Here is a 13,603-nt window from a genome sequence, read left to right on the forward strand (position 1 = left end):
ACTATCTAATCTCTGAGCAGGAGAGTACAAGGAGGAAGTCCTGATTATGTGACAGTTTTATCTGTGTGCGCAACTTCCTGGTTCACTTGCGAGCACGATTCTGGACAATTGTACATAAGAAACATGTAGTGCTTTCCCATGAACTTTGTGAGGGGGCGTAACGTGTTTCAAGAAACAAACCGTGCCAGAGTTTTTATTTAATCATCATTGTGAGATCATTTGGGGAGGAAAGTGGCTTCTCAAGTCGTTTGGCAATTGTCCACCTTGTGAGTGAAGCATGCTAAAAAATGTTTTTTTTCCCCTCCCCTAAATAACAAGGTACTTAATATAGGACCAACTTCTAGGTGGGTGAGGGGGAAAACCAAAGTCTGAATTGTGTCATTTCCTTGTATTGTTCCCAGTATCGAGCCCCAAATTTAACATGAAGAAAGACAAAACAATAGCTTGTAGCTGCAGTTGTAGTAAATGTCTACCTCCAATGCAGTGGGCTTTCTATTCCTGTTTAAAGGCAGACATGTTATTTTTATTATTTCTAAGTTGTAGTAAGATATTAAGCTAAAATGGTGCACAAGAAAAGCAAGTGTAGTGTATGACAGAACATGCAGAGAGGCAGAAGCCTGAGGCCAAGCAGCGTTGCAGCTCTCGCCAGTGTGAGCGATCCGGACTTCTCACTCTTCACATTAATGAAGTTGTACATCAGAGGAACCACTTCCTGCTTCCGAATGTCCACAGACGCCGCCTCTGCAAAACCTATAGCTCAGTTCCGTCAATTCCACCCCCCACCAGTACGACCACAGCTGGAATACACAGTGCCCGGAAACCAGACAGCTCCTGTCCATAAAGCTTACACTTCTTGTGGTTTCTGCTCCCGCATTTTCCTCCTCCTCCTCCTCCTCCTTCTTCTTCTTCTTCTTCTTCTTCTGCTCCTGCATTTTCCTTCTTCTTCTTCTTCTTCTGCTCCCGCATTTTCCTTCTTCTTCTTCTACTCATGCATTTTCCTTCTTCTTCTTTTGATAAAGTCCAGACTCTTTATTGATTTTAGTTTTTACAAGAGAGCAGGAGATTTGGGTAGTTTTTGTGAGATGTGGACTGTTAACGGGGCACTGTGCGACGTGAATGAGGAGGCGCTATGTTTTAGTGTTGTTCTGATGTGAAAGCATTTTGTTTTTTTAATCTATTTATTGAATTGCTCTTGCCGAGCTGTGTGTTGTGAATAGAATGTAAATAAGAGCGGCAAATAAATGTATTTTTTCAAAAAATCCAAAAAAAAATTCTTCTGCTCCCGCATTTTCCTTATTCTTCTTCTTCTTCTGCTCCCGCATTTTCCTTCTTCTTCTTTTTTTCTTAGCTGCTTACTAAACTTGAGAGCTTGTGGAATGTGGGTATGGCATGCACCATGACCAACCATGGCCATTGGGAAAAGGATTTTTAACGGACCATCCCAGACCTCACTGAATTTTGCACAAAGATAGCACAGCATGGTGCACCTTTGTTTCATATAGAGCTACAATGTTTACAAGACAGCTGCTTTTGTATCTTATACTCATAGAGTACTTTTTCCATTTTCAGCCCTGGAATTGTGACATATGATTACCTCGCAAACTAGTAGAGTAATTAGTAATGTGGAGCTAATTTTTGTAGAATCGATGGGTAAAGTAAGGCCTGGAGGCCACACATGACCTGCTTCGTTCTTTAAGCACAGCATTTACATAATCAATAGTCCTGTTATTATTTGCATTCATTTAATGGAAAAAAATAAAAAAATAAATTGGTGATCTAAAATATGTTTATTTATTTTTTAATTCAAAATATATTAACACTTAAACTTTTTGTAACCCTGTCTACAAATGACCTGGCCTATCAGTTTTTTTTTTCAATTCAAACTGTGGCCCTAGAGCACAGACTTTCCACCAACTGGTGCAGATTCTACCTTCAAGGATAGAAGCACACTAGGACTTTTATTTCTTAGGGTTTTAAAATTAGAGACATCCTGTCAAGACATCCAACCTTTTTTTGCACCCCGAGTCTGGGTCGACATACTTGATTTTAACTCAACCCTTGTCTTCGTGGCGATCATACTTTCCAAACATGAAATAGAAAAATAGGTGAATGTTTGCTTACTGCTCTTTTAGTATGTGGCTTAAGTATGTGGTATACTCAAGATGTGCTCAACGAAATGCTGATCGACAATTGTGGGATTTCTTCCCCACATCAGATGTTTATCGTTTTATCCAAGAATGACCTGTGAGAGGAAGAAAAAAAAAACAGTAACAGAAAAAGTTGCTTGTTTGAATGGACAAATTAGTTGAAAACCTCCACTGTGGGTTATTTCACCTCAGTTCACCCATTGAGTGAAGCCCTACTTCTCCAGAAATTATGTGTGTAGTTTTATCATAGCATGGAAAGCCAAATTTCACCTTGATCTGATCAATGATTTCCGAGATATTGCCGTTTGATTTTTGTTGTTGTTATATTTGACACCTAGGGCTACATTTTTAGATTTTTTGTATTTGTGTCCTTGAAGTTGTGGCCCTTTCTGTGAATTTCACGGTCAAAATATAGGCCAAAAGGTACGTTATGTCAAAAGTAAACTGATTTCCTTTGCAGACCACCCCTGCTGTTTTTAATCGGACCAGGGTTGTTGAAAAAGCTATTTGAAATTTGGTGGCCACGGCCATTTTCGTTAAAAAGTGAACAAAATTGTGGTCTCAGCAACTGTCGATCCATTCAAATCTTAAATTGGACATTTTCGCTTTCCATGTTATAAATTACCCCTAAAAAAAAATTACTGAAAAAGCCATTTTTTCTGGGAGATCGTAATATTGACCTTTTTGTAAACGGTGATGATAGCCTAATTGATGCCCAATGAAATGCATGGGGGGGAGAACAACAAAATCTCTTTTCAAACCTCCCAAATTCTTCAAAAAACGCTGATAAACATTCAATATATATGCATTCCAAGAAAAACGGGTGTATTGGCCAATAGTGAGTTTGTGTAATACCTTGGCAAAGCGTTAAGAAGGCTGTATATTGGGAAATATTTGCCATGTTGTTCCCTCCTGTGGTCTTTGATTTTCAGACTTTATTTAGTTTGTGATCTCTTTCAGCTTGACCTGACTGTCAGCTGTGTAAGCAAAATGTTTCCACATCTCACACGGTGCCTCTTCTTAGCTAATGAGCTGGTGCTGATCAGATGGTTTTAGACAATTTTAAACAATTCTCACCCAAAAAAGATGTCTGACTGTGTGTTTAGTCTAAAAATATGTAAACCACTGCTATTCATTGAACATCTATCGATCCATTTTCTCCAGCGCTTGTCCTCAGGGTCGTGAGTGAAATTTATTTCCCAAATTTTCATTCTTTATTGAATGCAGCAAAAGTACTCGCTCATTTATTTTTTTTTATTTAGCGACAACTTTTTGCTAGAGGCGAATTATTCAAGTTTTGCGCTTTGTCGAGCCCAAGGTTGTTTTAGGAGCTCCACCTGTGACACACAAGAGTGCTTTTATGCGCCTGACTGGAGCACAATTTCTTTGAAATGATGCTATGGACTGTGTGCACACAATAACAACAATAGCTCACATCCAGGCAATTTGTTCTGCCTGTCAGGCTTCGTCATCGGGGCCCGTCGGACATGCGTGCACCTGGCGAGATGTCAGCTGTGTGTTTTGTCTGCGTTTTCCTCCTGCCTAATGGATGCTACATTTCAAAGCTAGCCTGCCTCCAAAGTCCTGATTGAGCAGAAAGTGTGTGTTTTTGGGAGGGGGGCCTCACGAAGATGGTTGAAAGTGTGTCCACGTGAAGTCAAAACAAATCTCAACTTGATGAAATCATAGCGCTGTAAAGAATGCGACATGGAACGCAAACACGCCGCCTATCAGTGCGATAAAACGCACATCGCCTTGAAAGTGAGATTACGACTCAAGCGGGGTAATTGGGTGGGAAAAAAATCGCTGTGAAAAACGGCAAGGCGCTTTTTAAGAGTTTTCTCATGTGTGAATGTGGCCGTGAGCAGATAGTGTGCCCTCGCTGATGAAAGAGGCTAATCCTCCAGCTTGAGTAGGTGCCAAACGCGCGTTCATCTGCGACTTCCCTCCACAGCAAGGACATCGCTGCCACTGGAGGGAACGGCAGCCTTGAGGCCTCGCAATTTCAATTTGTGCCATAAAGAGATGAGAAACGAGGCTAGAGATGTGCAGGCTAGTGCCAGTTGAGCAGACATGTTGAGGAGAACGTGCGGGAGTAAGCAAACTTGCATCAAAGGAGATAGCAATAGTGTACTGAACAGCGAACTTAACTCATTCACTGCCATTGACGGCTATAGACGTCAAAAATTCATTTGAACTATTTCTATTAGTTTAACATTTTTTTGCCCACTTTTTTAAAAAAGATTATGAAAACCTAAAAAAAAATTATTGGACATTTAGAACAGATATAAAATTTGCGATTAATCAACTATTGAAGCCATTAGATTAATTACAATTAAAAAAATGGAATCGCCTGACGCCCCTAATTTTTAATAATCTTTTCTTAAAAAAAAAAAAAGATTATTAAAAACAAAATGTCTAGGTTTTCATACTCTCATTAACAAAAGTAGGGGGGAAATGTTCAATTAATAGAAATAGTTAAAATGAATTTTTGACGTTTATAGGCGGCAATAGCAGTGAATGAGTTAAGACCAAGGCATATGAAAGACTGATCTTTTTTTGTGTGTGTAACTTTATTTTTATTCTCATTGGCACCACCTCAAATGTAGAATTCCTAATTGCTTAGTTCACACATCTCAATATTTTTGTCAAATTGGTGTATGTTTTCCCCTTGCAGTGCTGCAGATTTGCTTAAAAACATCCTGAGTGATGTTGTTGGGAAGTTGGGTGTAGTTCTCTTTTACCAGTACTCGTCTTATTGTTGTTGTTTAGGTTTTAAAAATTCCTGGCACAGTGAAATACTGGAGGCAGATTGCGGGAGAAGGTGAGTTTAAGGGAAGAAGCCTGAAGCAATAGCAGAAGCGTGTGTGCGGAACAAAAAAACGACGATGACAAAAGAAAAAGCCACCCATTTTGCCAGGAGGCAACATCGATCAAATCCTGAGCAACCAAACTTGTTTATCAGGGAGGGAAAACGTTGAGTTGTGTCTGTGCTCTTATCTGATCTGTGCAATCAGCGAACTCTGCCGTTTGCGCGAATGATGAAATAGAATTAAAAACAGAAATTTCTCCCCGAAATTGTTGCAATTACAAAAGTTTTTGGTATCTATGCGTTTATTTCCTTGATGTGCATTGGAAAAAGACAAAAAAGCTGAAGTTTTTTTTTTTTTTTTTCACAGAATGCAAAAAATGGGCTGGATGAAATTATTGGCACCCTTTTAGAACTATGGGTAAATCAAGTGTCTGAGGACTTCAGAAGCAAAATTGTTGAAAAATATAAACAATCTCAAGGATACAAGACCTTCTCCAGAGATGTTGAAGTTCCTTTGTCGACTGTGCGTACTCTAATCAAGCAGTTCATAACCCATGGAACTGTGGCTAATATCCCTACGGAAAAGAAAAATTGACGGAAGGATGCATTGCAGTTTAGTTCCAATGGTGGATAACAACCTCGGTCAGCTTCCACACAATTTCAAGCTGTTTTGCAGACTATGGGTCACAGTACCGACAGTCACACGTGGTGATGGTTCAGTGATGTTTTGGGCTTGTTTTGCTGTCTCTGGCACTGGGTGCCTTGACAATGTGCAAGGAGTCATGAAATCTGCTTGTTTTGGGTGTTCTAGCAGGACAATGACCCAAAGCATACCTCAAATAGCACCGCGCTGGAGAGTTCTGAAGTGGCCTTCGACGAGTCCGGTTCTAAATCCCATTGAACACCTTTGGAGAGATCTCAAAATTGTTGTTGCAAGATAACCTTCAAATGTGAGAGACCTGGAGCAGTTCCAAGAGAAGAGTGGTCCAAAATTTCCATCTGAGAGGTGCAAGAAACTTGTTGATGGTTATAGAAAGTGATTGCTTTCAGTTATTTCTTCCAAAGGGTGTGCAACCAAATTTTGAGTTGAGGGTGCCAACAATTTTGTTCAACCCAGTTTTTGCAGTCTGTGTAAAATTGTGTGAATTTTGGATTTTTTCATCATCTTTTTTTGTGTTTTTCCACTGCGCATCAAAGACAGAAACACATTGATACCAAAAACATTTGTAATTGCAACCATTTCTGGGAGAAATGGTGTATTTTCTGGAAAAATTCCAATAATTTCGTCTATGACTGTAGCAGGCAGGCTGTGCCACAGCAGTGTGACTGTGATGCGAGAGAGCGCTCTTATTGAGATGACACCACCAAGTGATGAGGCTATTCACAATTTGGTAAATACAGTGAAAGAATAAGCCTTTGCAAAGATAATAATGCTGTTTGGGAACATTAAATTGCTTTCAAATTGAAGGATTACACAAGAACTGCTTAAGCCAGGTGCAGTGAACCCCCCATTTACCGTTGATACATTCCAAACCCACCCACAACAGATGTGATATAGTCAGCCAATATATATATATATATATATATATATATATATATATATATATATAGTGTTGTAATATTTATCCCACATGCTTTAAACACAACACTTGGACTTTGTGACTGTGTTCAAGTCAAGTTTATTTACTTTATATAGCCCTTAATCACAAAAGAGCCACTCTCACAACAACTGCTTCTTTACTCACTTGCAGCAGCAATACATACAAACATCATACAATAATACTCACAAAACACAATAAACATTACAAACAGGGAAATTTATGAGAACGCATTTCTCAGAAAATGAGTAGCTACTTCCCCAGTCATCGCCGCTTTGTGTTGTAACAGAGTGGAAACAAGCTGAGGTTAGCCATGCTAGTTAGCTAGTGAACTGCCTCGGAAGCGAGTCTTAATGTTAGCTTAAATTGTTCAAAAAGTGATGGGTGGCGCACTCGTAAATATGCGATTTGGCCTCTACCAAACTGTGGTACACTCACTCGCACACTTGCACCAAAACCGTGCATTATGAAAATGAAGGTTTGCCTTGAACTCGCCCACGTCTAACAGTGCTATGAGGGAACACTGTATTCTAATAATTGGGGCAAATTTGAGCCTTTTCGTCCTTTTAGATCATTGGATGTCTCTAAAACATTATCCTGAGTGATTATCCTGTGATGTAGGTTATGTTAAGTGTTTTTCTTTTGCTCCCTATCTGGGGAAAAGGTCTTGTCAACCATTGTAAATGTGAAACCTGATTCATGATTGTGGGTGGAGAGATATGGTTATGCGTGTGGTGGGATACACGCAGAGCCCATATGCATGGTGGCTTATGTTTTTTGTTTTTTTTTATCTCCTCATCATGTGTTGAGTCTTCTTTCATGATTTAACGGCTATTATGTTAAAAGTGTGTGTGTGTGTACCTTGCTTTACCCAAACTCAAGACCTTCCTTCCTAGCCTTTGTTCATTGGTCTGGCAGTTGGTGACCAGTTTATATATTGCACATCAACTGCAGCTGCTAATGTAATCTCAGCCACTAATGTAGAAGGGAGGAATGTACCACTACATCATTTTTTTCTGCCTTGGCTAGTTTAACAATAGGTTTATTATTATGGTTGCGGTTTGAAGTGGCGTACAACTGTACTGTAATGTAATGAAAACAACTAGTATTGTTAAATGACGTCAATCAAAATTGAGCATTATTATTTGGTATTATATGGTGCAAGTGTATCTAATGATGTGGCCCTATGCAAAGTAATTTTTGCTTGTGGTTTTTTTCACGACTACCACTGTGTGACATCCACTCAATTGTCACTCGGTCGAAAGCAGAAGCTCAGAAACTTGCAGTCAGTCGGCAGTGGAAAGGCAGATGTGGTCCACAGCAAGGAACACGCACTGTAGGAGCACAGCAGGGGCAAGTGAGGACGTGACTGTGATGACATTATCTGGAAGGATAATTACAGTATATCCATTTTGTATAGTGCTTCAAGCATTATAGAAAATTTAATGTATTACAGTATAACATATTTTCCCACGACGTTTTAAGTGTTTGTTTGTTTTCTTTGTAAGCTTCCACCTAGCTACTTTACCCACAGCCAGACTTATACATAAGATGAGAAATTGATGTCAGGTACTTAATGGCTAGTACAGTACTTTCCAGAAATTTCCAAAGTTTCAATAATGTTGCTATCAGCCACTTGGCAGCCTCGCTGACAAGCTTTCTTGTCATCTTTCCATCAATTTGGGGGGGGGGGGTTCATAATGTCATTGTTGTTTATTTTTCTCCACTTGATGAGGACTGTCTTCAATGTGTTATGCAGTATAGTGAAGATGTGACCACACAATATGTCAGTAAAAGCCAACTAGAACAACAATTTGAATACTGGCAGCACGGTGGAATAGTAGTTAGTACATTTTCCTCACATTCTAGAGCTCCTGGGTTTGATTGTGTGGAGCTATAATATATTTCCATCTCAAACAGTAATAACTCAGAAGGGTTTTCTTTTCTTACATCACATGTACACGTTGTTTTTGAGAGAGAAAAAAAGGAGGGGGGGAGAGACGCATGATATTTTTGCATCTTTATCCGCTCTAAATACATTTAGATTGATGAAGAACGCTATTTTTGTTGTCGGCATTTACAAGTAGAAGACAGGAAGTGAAACATGCAGTAAAAAAGGCCTGCCTGTGAGGCGATGAGCTTTTATTGCGCACCTCCTGTTGTCAACAGGCCCAGTGTGCACTCACACTTGTTAGTCCCTGGAAGAAGGTCCAACTTTTAGTTTAGAGTGGAGGTGGATGATGTTTTAAAATGTGGGCATAGCGCTGTTCTTCTATTTCCACTTCCCGGGGGTGGAATGCAATTGCAATCTGCATACTTCTGTCCACATTTGGGTCCCCAAGAAAATTCCCAGGGACTAAATTTAGGTACTGACACGCAATGTTCCAACAAAAGTTCCTTCAAGTTCCTACAAAATCGTTTGTAGTGTCAACGGCACCTTCTAGTGGAGTCAATCTGTACTGCGAGTCATATCCTTGGTCCTCCTTGAGTTTTGATGCTTGCAGTGACACATTACATAATGTTGTTCTCCTCTCCCTCCTTTGAATGTGTGTGTGTGTGTGTGTGTAGCTGGCAGGCCTGTGGTGCAGACACACAACATGGCAGAAGCGCGGCGGGAGAGTACTAGCAGTCTGCAGAGGAAGAAGCCTCCATGGCTGCGATTAGACATTCCCACCACTCAGATGTCAATGGACGAGCCGCCCACTTTTGTTCAGGTAATTCATAGTACCCTTAATAATAGTAATCACAATTTCAAATGCGTTAGAATAGCCTTACCACTGGTAATCACATTTAACATATTTTTATCTCGTTGACCTCTAATGGTCATAACGATGATGGTAATATTTATAATATTAATGATGGTAATACAAATAATAATTAGAATCACTAGGAGTAGAATTCACTTCAAAGAGTGCAGCAAATGTTAAAGGAAAATCTAAGAGATATTTAATTTTACTTTGTTTTCATATTTGTTTTCAAGTTGCCATAAATTTATTCAAATATACTTAATATACTTACTTGTAAATAACTAATAACTATGATTGAATAAATCATCATAAATTGAATATGGCTTTTACAATATATTTCTAATTATTAGCTAATTAATGGATATGTTGTGAAATATATTTTATTATTAATTGATAGGTTATTGTTATCAAAAATGACGGGTCTTTTCTTTCAGGTATTCTTCTTTTAATGTGTGCTTTGAATTTTTTTTATTTATTGATTGCTTTATCAAAAATATTAAATGAATGTAAATATGGCCGTATAATTGATAATAAAATAAAATATAAAACATATTTCTATATAATCGGAAAGTTTATGGTGTCTTCATTTATTTATTTATTTATTTATTACCAACTGATTTTTATTTATTTTTTTACCATTTTTGTTGTTAAAATTGGACATTTTTGCCAATATATTTGTAAAGAAAACATAAATAAATGCAACTGGAGCTACGTGTGTGGGCTGGAGTGTGATGTTTAATTTTACAACCTGTTGCAGCCAACAAAGAGGCAGGGCTTCCTACGCAGCATCAGCATGCCGGTGGAGACGTCTCACCTGCAATCGCCTCCCCGAGACTTCTTTGACAGCCGGCGGCCGGTCTTGCAGCGCCAGTCATCCATCACGCAGACCATCAAGAGGTGAGGCCAGTGCGGTTGATTTGATTTATACACTTGCTTGAGAAGAACCTCTCACCCTTTCCTTTGTTTCTGTCTTTTTATGCAAATTGAACGGCTGGTTTTGATTTAATTATCTTGTCCTTACCTGCGTACTAACATGTGATCAACAAATGTTTTGATCTACAGTAGACATTGTTTATGATCAGGCATGTGCACATATAGCCACTAGGTGGTGCTCAAGCAAAATACATATTGTTGTTTTTTTACTATTAGTTTTTGTGCAAGATAGCACCAAATTCCTCTAGCTAATAGGAAAAGTAGTAGTTAGTAATTAGTGTCAAGGAAGTGTGTTTAAGTGACTCATCTTTGTATGTAGTGAGGCGCTAAAGTTAGCTTGTGTTGCTAGTAGATGGAGAGTCTTTCCTACTACGCACATGTGCACTTCTGGTGCTTTTTTTTTTTGATCACGTCATCTGTAGCTATTTATTTCGAACATCCAAGAATTTGGCCTTCGCTTACTTGTATCACAAGGGAGGAAAATTGCTTGAATCCGCCCGATTGTTGCTACCCCGCTTTAACCATCTGCTTGGCCCCCGCTTGATGACTCCATCGCTGCACTCTTGCTTCTCACTGCCTGTTCTTCTCTGTTTCCTTTTTCTTCTTCTTCCCTCTGCACCTTCTTCCTGCCCGGCGACAGCAGCAGGAGGGTTCACTTTGAACGGATTAACACGGTGCCCGTAAAGGGCCAGCGAGCTGCCCGGCGCAGCGCAAGGAAGCATCACTCGCTCTCCAGAACCCTGCTCAGGTATGCAGGGAAGCCCCCACTTGTCAAAGTGCACGTGGTGCTGGATATGGGCACTTATATTATGTCCTTGCTGGTTTGTTTTTAACATTCACTGTGCACTGCTACAATAGATATGTGTTCACATTAAAGCTACTGAATGCAGAAAATTGAATTTCGAATCACTACTGCCTCCTGTGGCCGATACGGAAGAGGATTAGGGCCAGTGAAGAGAGAAAAAAAAGTTGGCAGGATTCTCACTTTAATCTCAGAATTCTGACTTTAAAGTGAGAATTCTGAGACCAACAAGTCAATAAAAAGGCTATTGTAAAGATATTTTGGGGCAAATTGTTACAAAGTGCAGCTTTAAAGGGATAGTTCGGGTTTTTGGCCATGAATCTGTATGGCATCCTCACCTAAAGTGGTGTGCAATCAGCACTGACTTCCCGCTGACAGCGTCCTGTGACCCGAGATCTGGTCCGGTTTTGGTCGAGACGAAAGTAGTCCGGCAAGTTGGCTGCGGTCAGAAATAAAGCGTTTTTCTTCTAAAAACAATTTGTGTTCAAACGAGTGATAAATTTGCATCACAAAACTGCACATTAGAAAAAAGTCAGACTCTATTTTTCTGTTTGTATCATTGCGCGGCGCACTGCATCCAGCTGACAGACGCGCACAAACCAAGTTGTTTGGAAGTGTTTACCTGACGCGAGAGAGCCAAGGGAGGATGAGAGCCATTACTATATAACGTTGCGATTGCATAAACTTTATAAGCTTGTATATAACTAAGGTGTGTTCCTGTGTTACACATTCTGTCTTGTGTCCGAGTGTTTGTGAACGCATCGCACGTCTCGCGGTGGAAAGGGACTCATCCATACATTGTTGGTAACGAGTAAAGTTTCTTGTGTTCGGCGTCGGCTGCGGCCAACAGTAGCCGGTTGTGTGAAGACAAATAAAAAGGTGAGATTACCAACCACGTCTGCTGGCAGCGTTCTTGTGATACGTCACACTATATTATATTGTTCTATATGTAAAAATGGTGCGGACGCGGGATTTCCCGGGCCGTACCAATAAATATTTCCCCGAAACAAGTGCACCCCATTTGTCAGTGACAGTCACCCGTTCTCTCAGGGCTACAGCTGATCAAGTTGTACCACATCTCTATTTATCCTCGCTCTCGCTCTCGCTCTCTCTTTCTGCCCGTTCTAATTCCGTCTGACGAATATCGGCATCAGTATATTCTGGTTCATAAAGATACATCCTTGGCTCTGTGCTAAAGACATTGTCGTTGTAGTCAGACATGTTATCGTGAGTTTTCAGAGTTCTAATTACGGTGGAACGCATGCGCGTCTGTCAGCTGGATATGAAGCGCGCCGCGCAGTGATACGAACAAAAAAATAGAGCCTGGCGGTAATGAAGTGAGGTTTTTTTTGAATGTGCAGTTTTGTGATACGAATTTATCACTCTTTTGAACACAAATTGTTTTTTAGAAGAAAAACTCTTTATTTTCGTGACCCCAGCCGACTTGCCGGACTACTTTATATTATATATATACGAATGATAAATTTCGTGAGAACATAATAATTTGTTCTCATTTTAATTATTTTTAATTAAAAGAAAAACATGTTTTATTGAAATGATCAGTATATGTAAAAATATATATTTTTAATAGTGTTTTCACAATTACAAAAAAAAATATTAGAAACATTTTAATGAGCCAATTTTTGAAGGAAAAAAATGAATGAATCTAAATGAATGTGACAAATATTACAGGACTTTAAATAGTTTAAATTCTCGGTCGGTTCCATTAAAAAAATATTTTGGTCAACCCTGACATGCATTCATGTGCAAGTACAAATGTGGGTGTGTGAGTGTTGTGTGTGTCTGTGTCTATGTCACTGTGTCTGTGTGACATGCTACTCTTGTACAAACATGCCCAGACGTGTTCCCTCACACTTCTGTTATGACATCTGAGGAAGTGTCTTGCACTATGCTCTTATCTTATCATGAGTGCCATAATTATTTGTGACGGTGAACTGAACGCTGGCTGCTTATGGCGTCAGGGGCACGGCCGACTGGTTCGGGGTGAGCAAGGATGGCGACGCCACACAGAAATGGCAGCGCAAGAGCCTCCGCCACTGCAGCCTGCGCTACGGCAAGCTCAAGCCGCAGGTGATCCGCGAGATGGACCTGCCCAGCCAGGACAATATCTCTTTAGCCAGCACCGAGACGCCGCCGCCGCTGTATGTGCCCTCCTCGTCGCATGGCATGCAGAAGGTAAAAATAAAGCATCGCTGCCTCTCTTTAATACAGTGGCACCTCCAGGTCAACACAATCAAGGTGCTAATCATTGGTTTTAATCATGAAAACATGTATTTTGGATGGATGTTCTAGCGTTGAACTGCCTCATCATTAATAGTACAATGTAAAATTATAATTCATCTATTTGCAGTAACTATCCTCAGCTCAGTTGTGCTTCATCTCATGCCACATAAACATCATTGGCTCATTCACTTCACAATAAGCAGTGCTTTGGTGAATTGTCAACAATTGTTCAAAAAAGAGACTTCATGTCATTTAATGCCACGCTCAGTTGAAGTTCAAAGTCAAACTAAACATGAAACAAAGAAGTACATGATATCTAT

General features: G+C 39.8%; 1 protein-coding gene across 2 annotated transcripts in view; it reads left to right on the plus strand.

The window, feature by feature from the left end:
- Window positions 1-13,603, plus strand: part of rhbdf1a (rhomboid 5 homolog 1a (Drosophila)) — a 46,785-nt gene that overhangs the window by 18,296 nt on the left and 14,886 nt on the right. The window contains exons 2-5 of one of the 2 annotated variants that reach the window (XM_077559056.1): window positions 9,126-9,271; window positions 10,062-10,201; window positions 10,878-10,985; window positions 13,022-13,235. In XM_077559056.1, the coding sequence (XP_077415182.1) occupies window positions 9,155-9,271; window positions 10,062-10,201; window positions 10,878-10,985; window positions 13,022-13,235 (579 nt within the window). In that variant the 5' untranslated portion in view covers window positions 9,126-9,154. The remainder of the gene's footprint in view (window positions 1-9,125; window positions 9,272-10,061; window positions 10,202-10,877; window positions 10,986-13,021; window positions 13,236-13,603) is intronic. The other variant, XM_077559057.1, reaches the window with a different exon arrangement.

Source organism: Vanacampus margaritifer, chromosome 2 (genome assembly GCF_051991255.1).
Source record: "Vanacampus margaritifer isolate UIUO_Vmar chromosome 2, RoL_Vmar_1.0, whole genome shotgun sequence".
Classification (NCBI taxonomy): Eukaryota; Metazoa; Chordata; class Actinopteri; order Syngnathiformes; family Syngnathidae; genus Vanacampus; species Vanacampus margaritifer.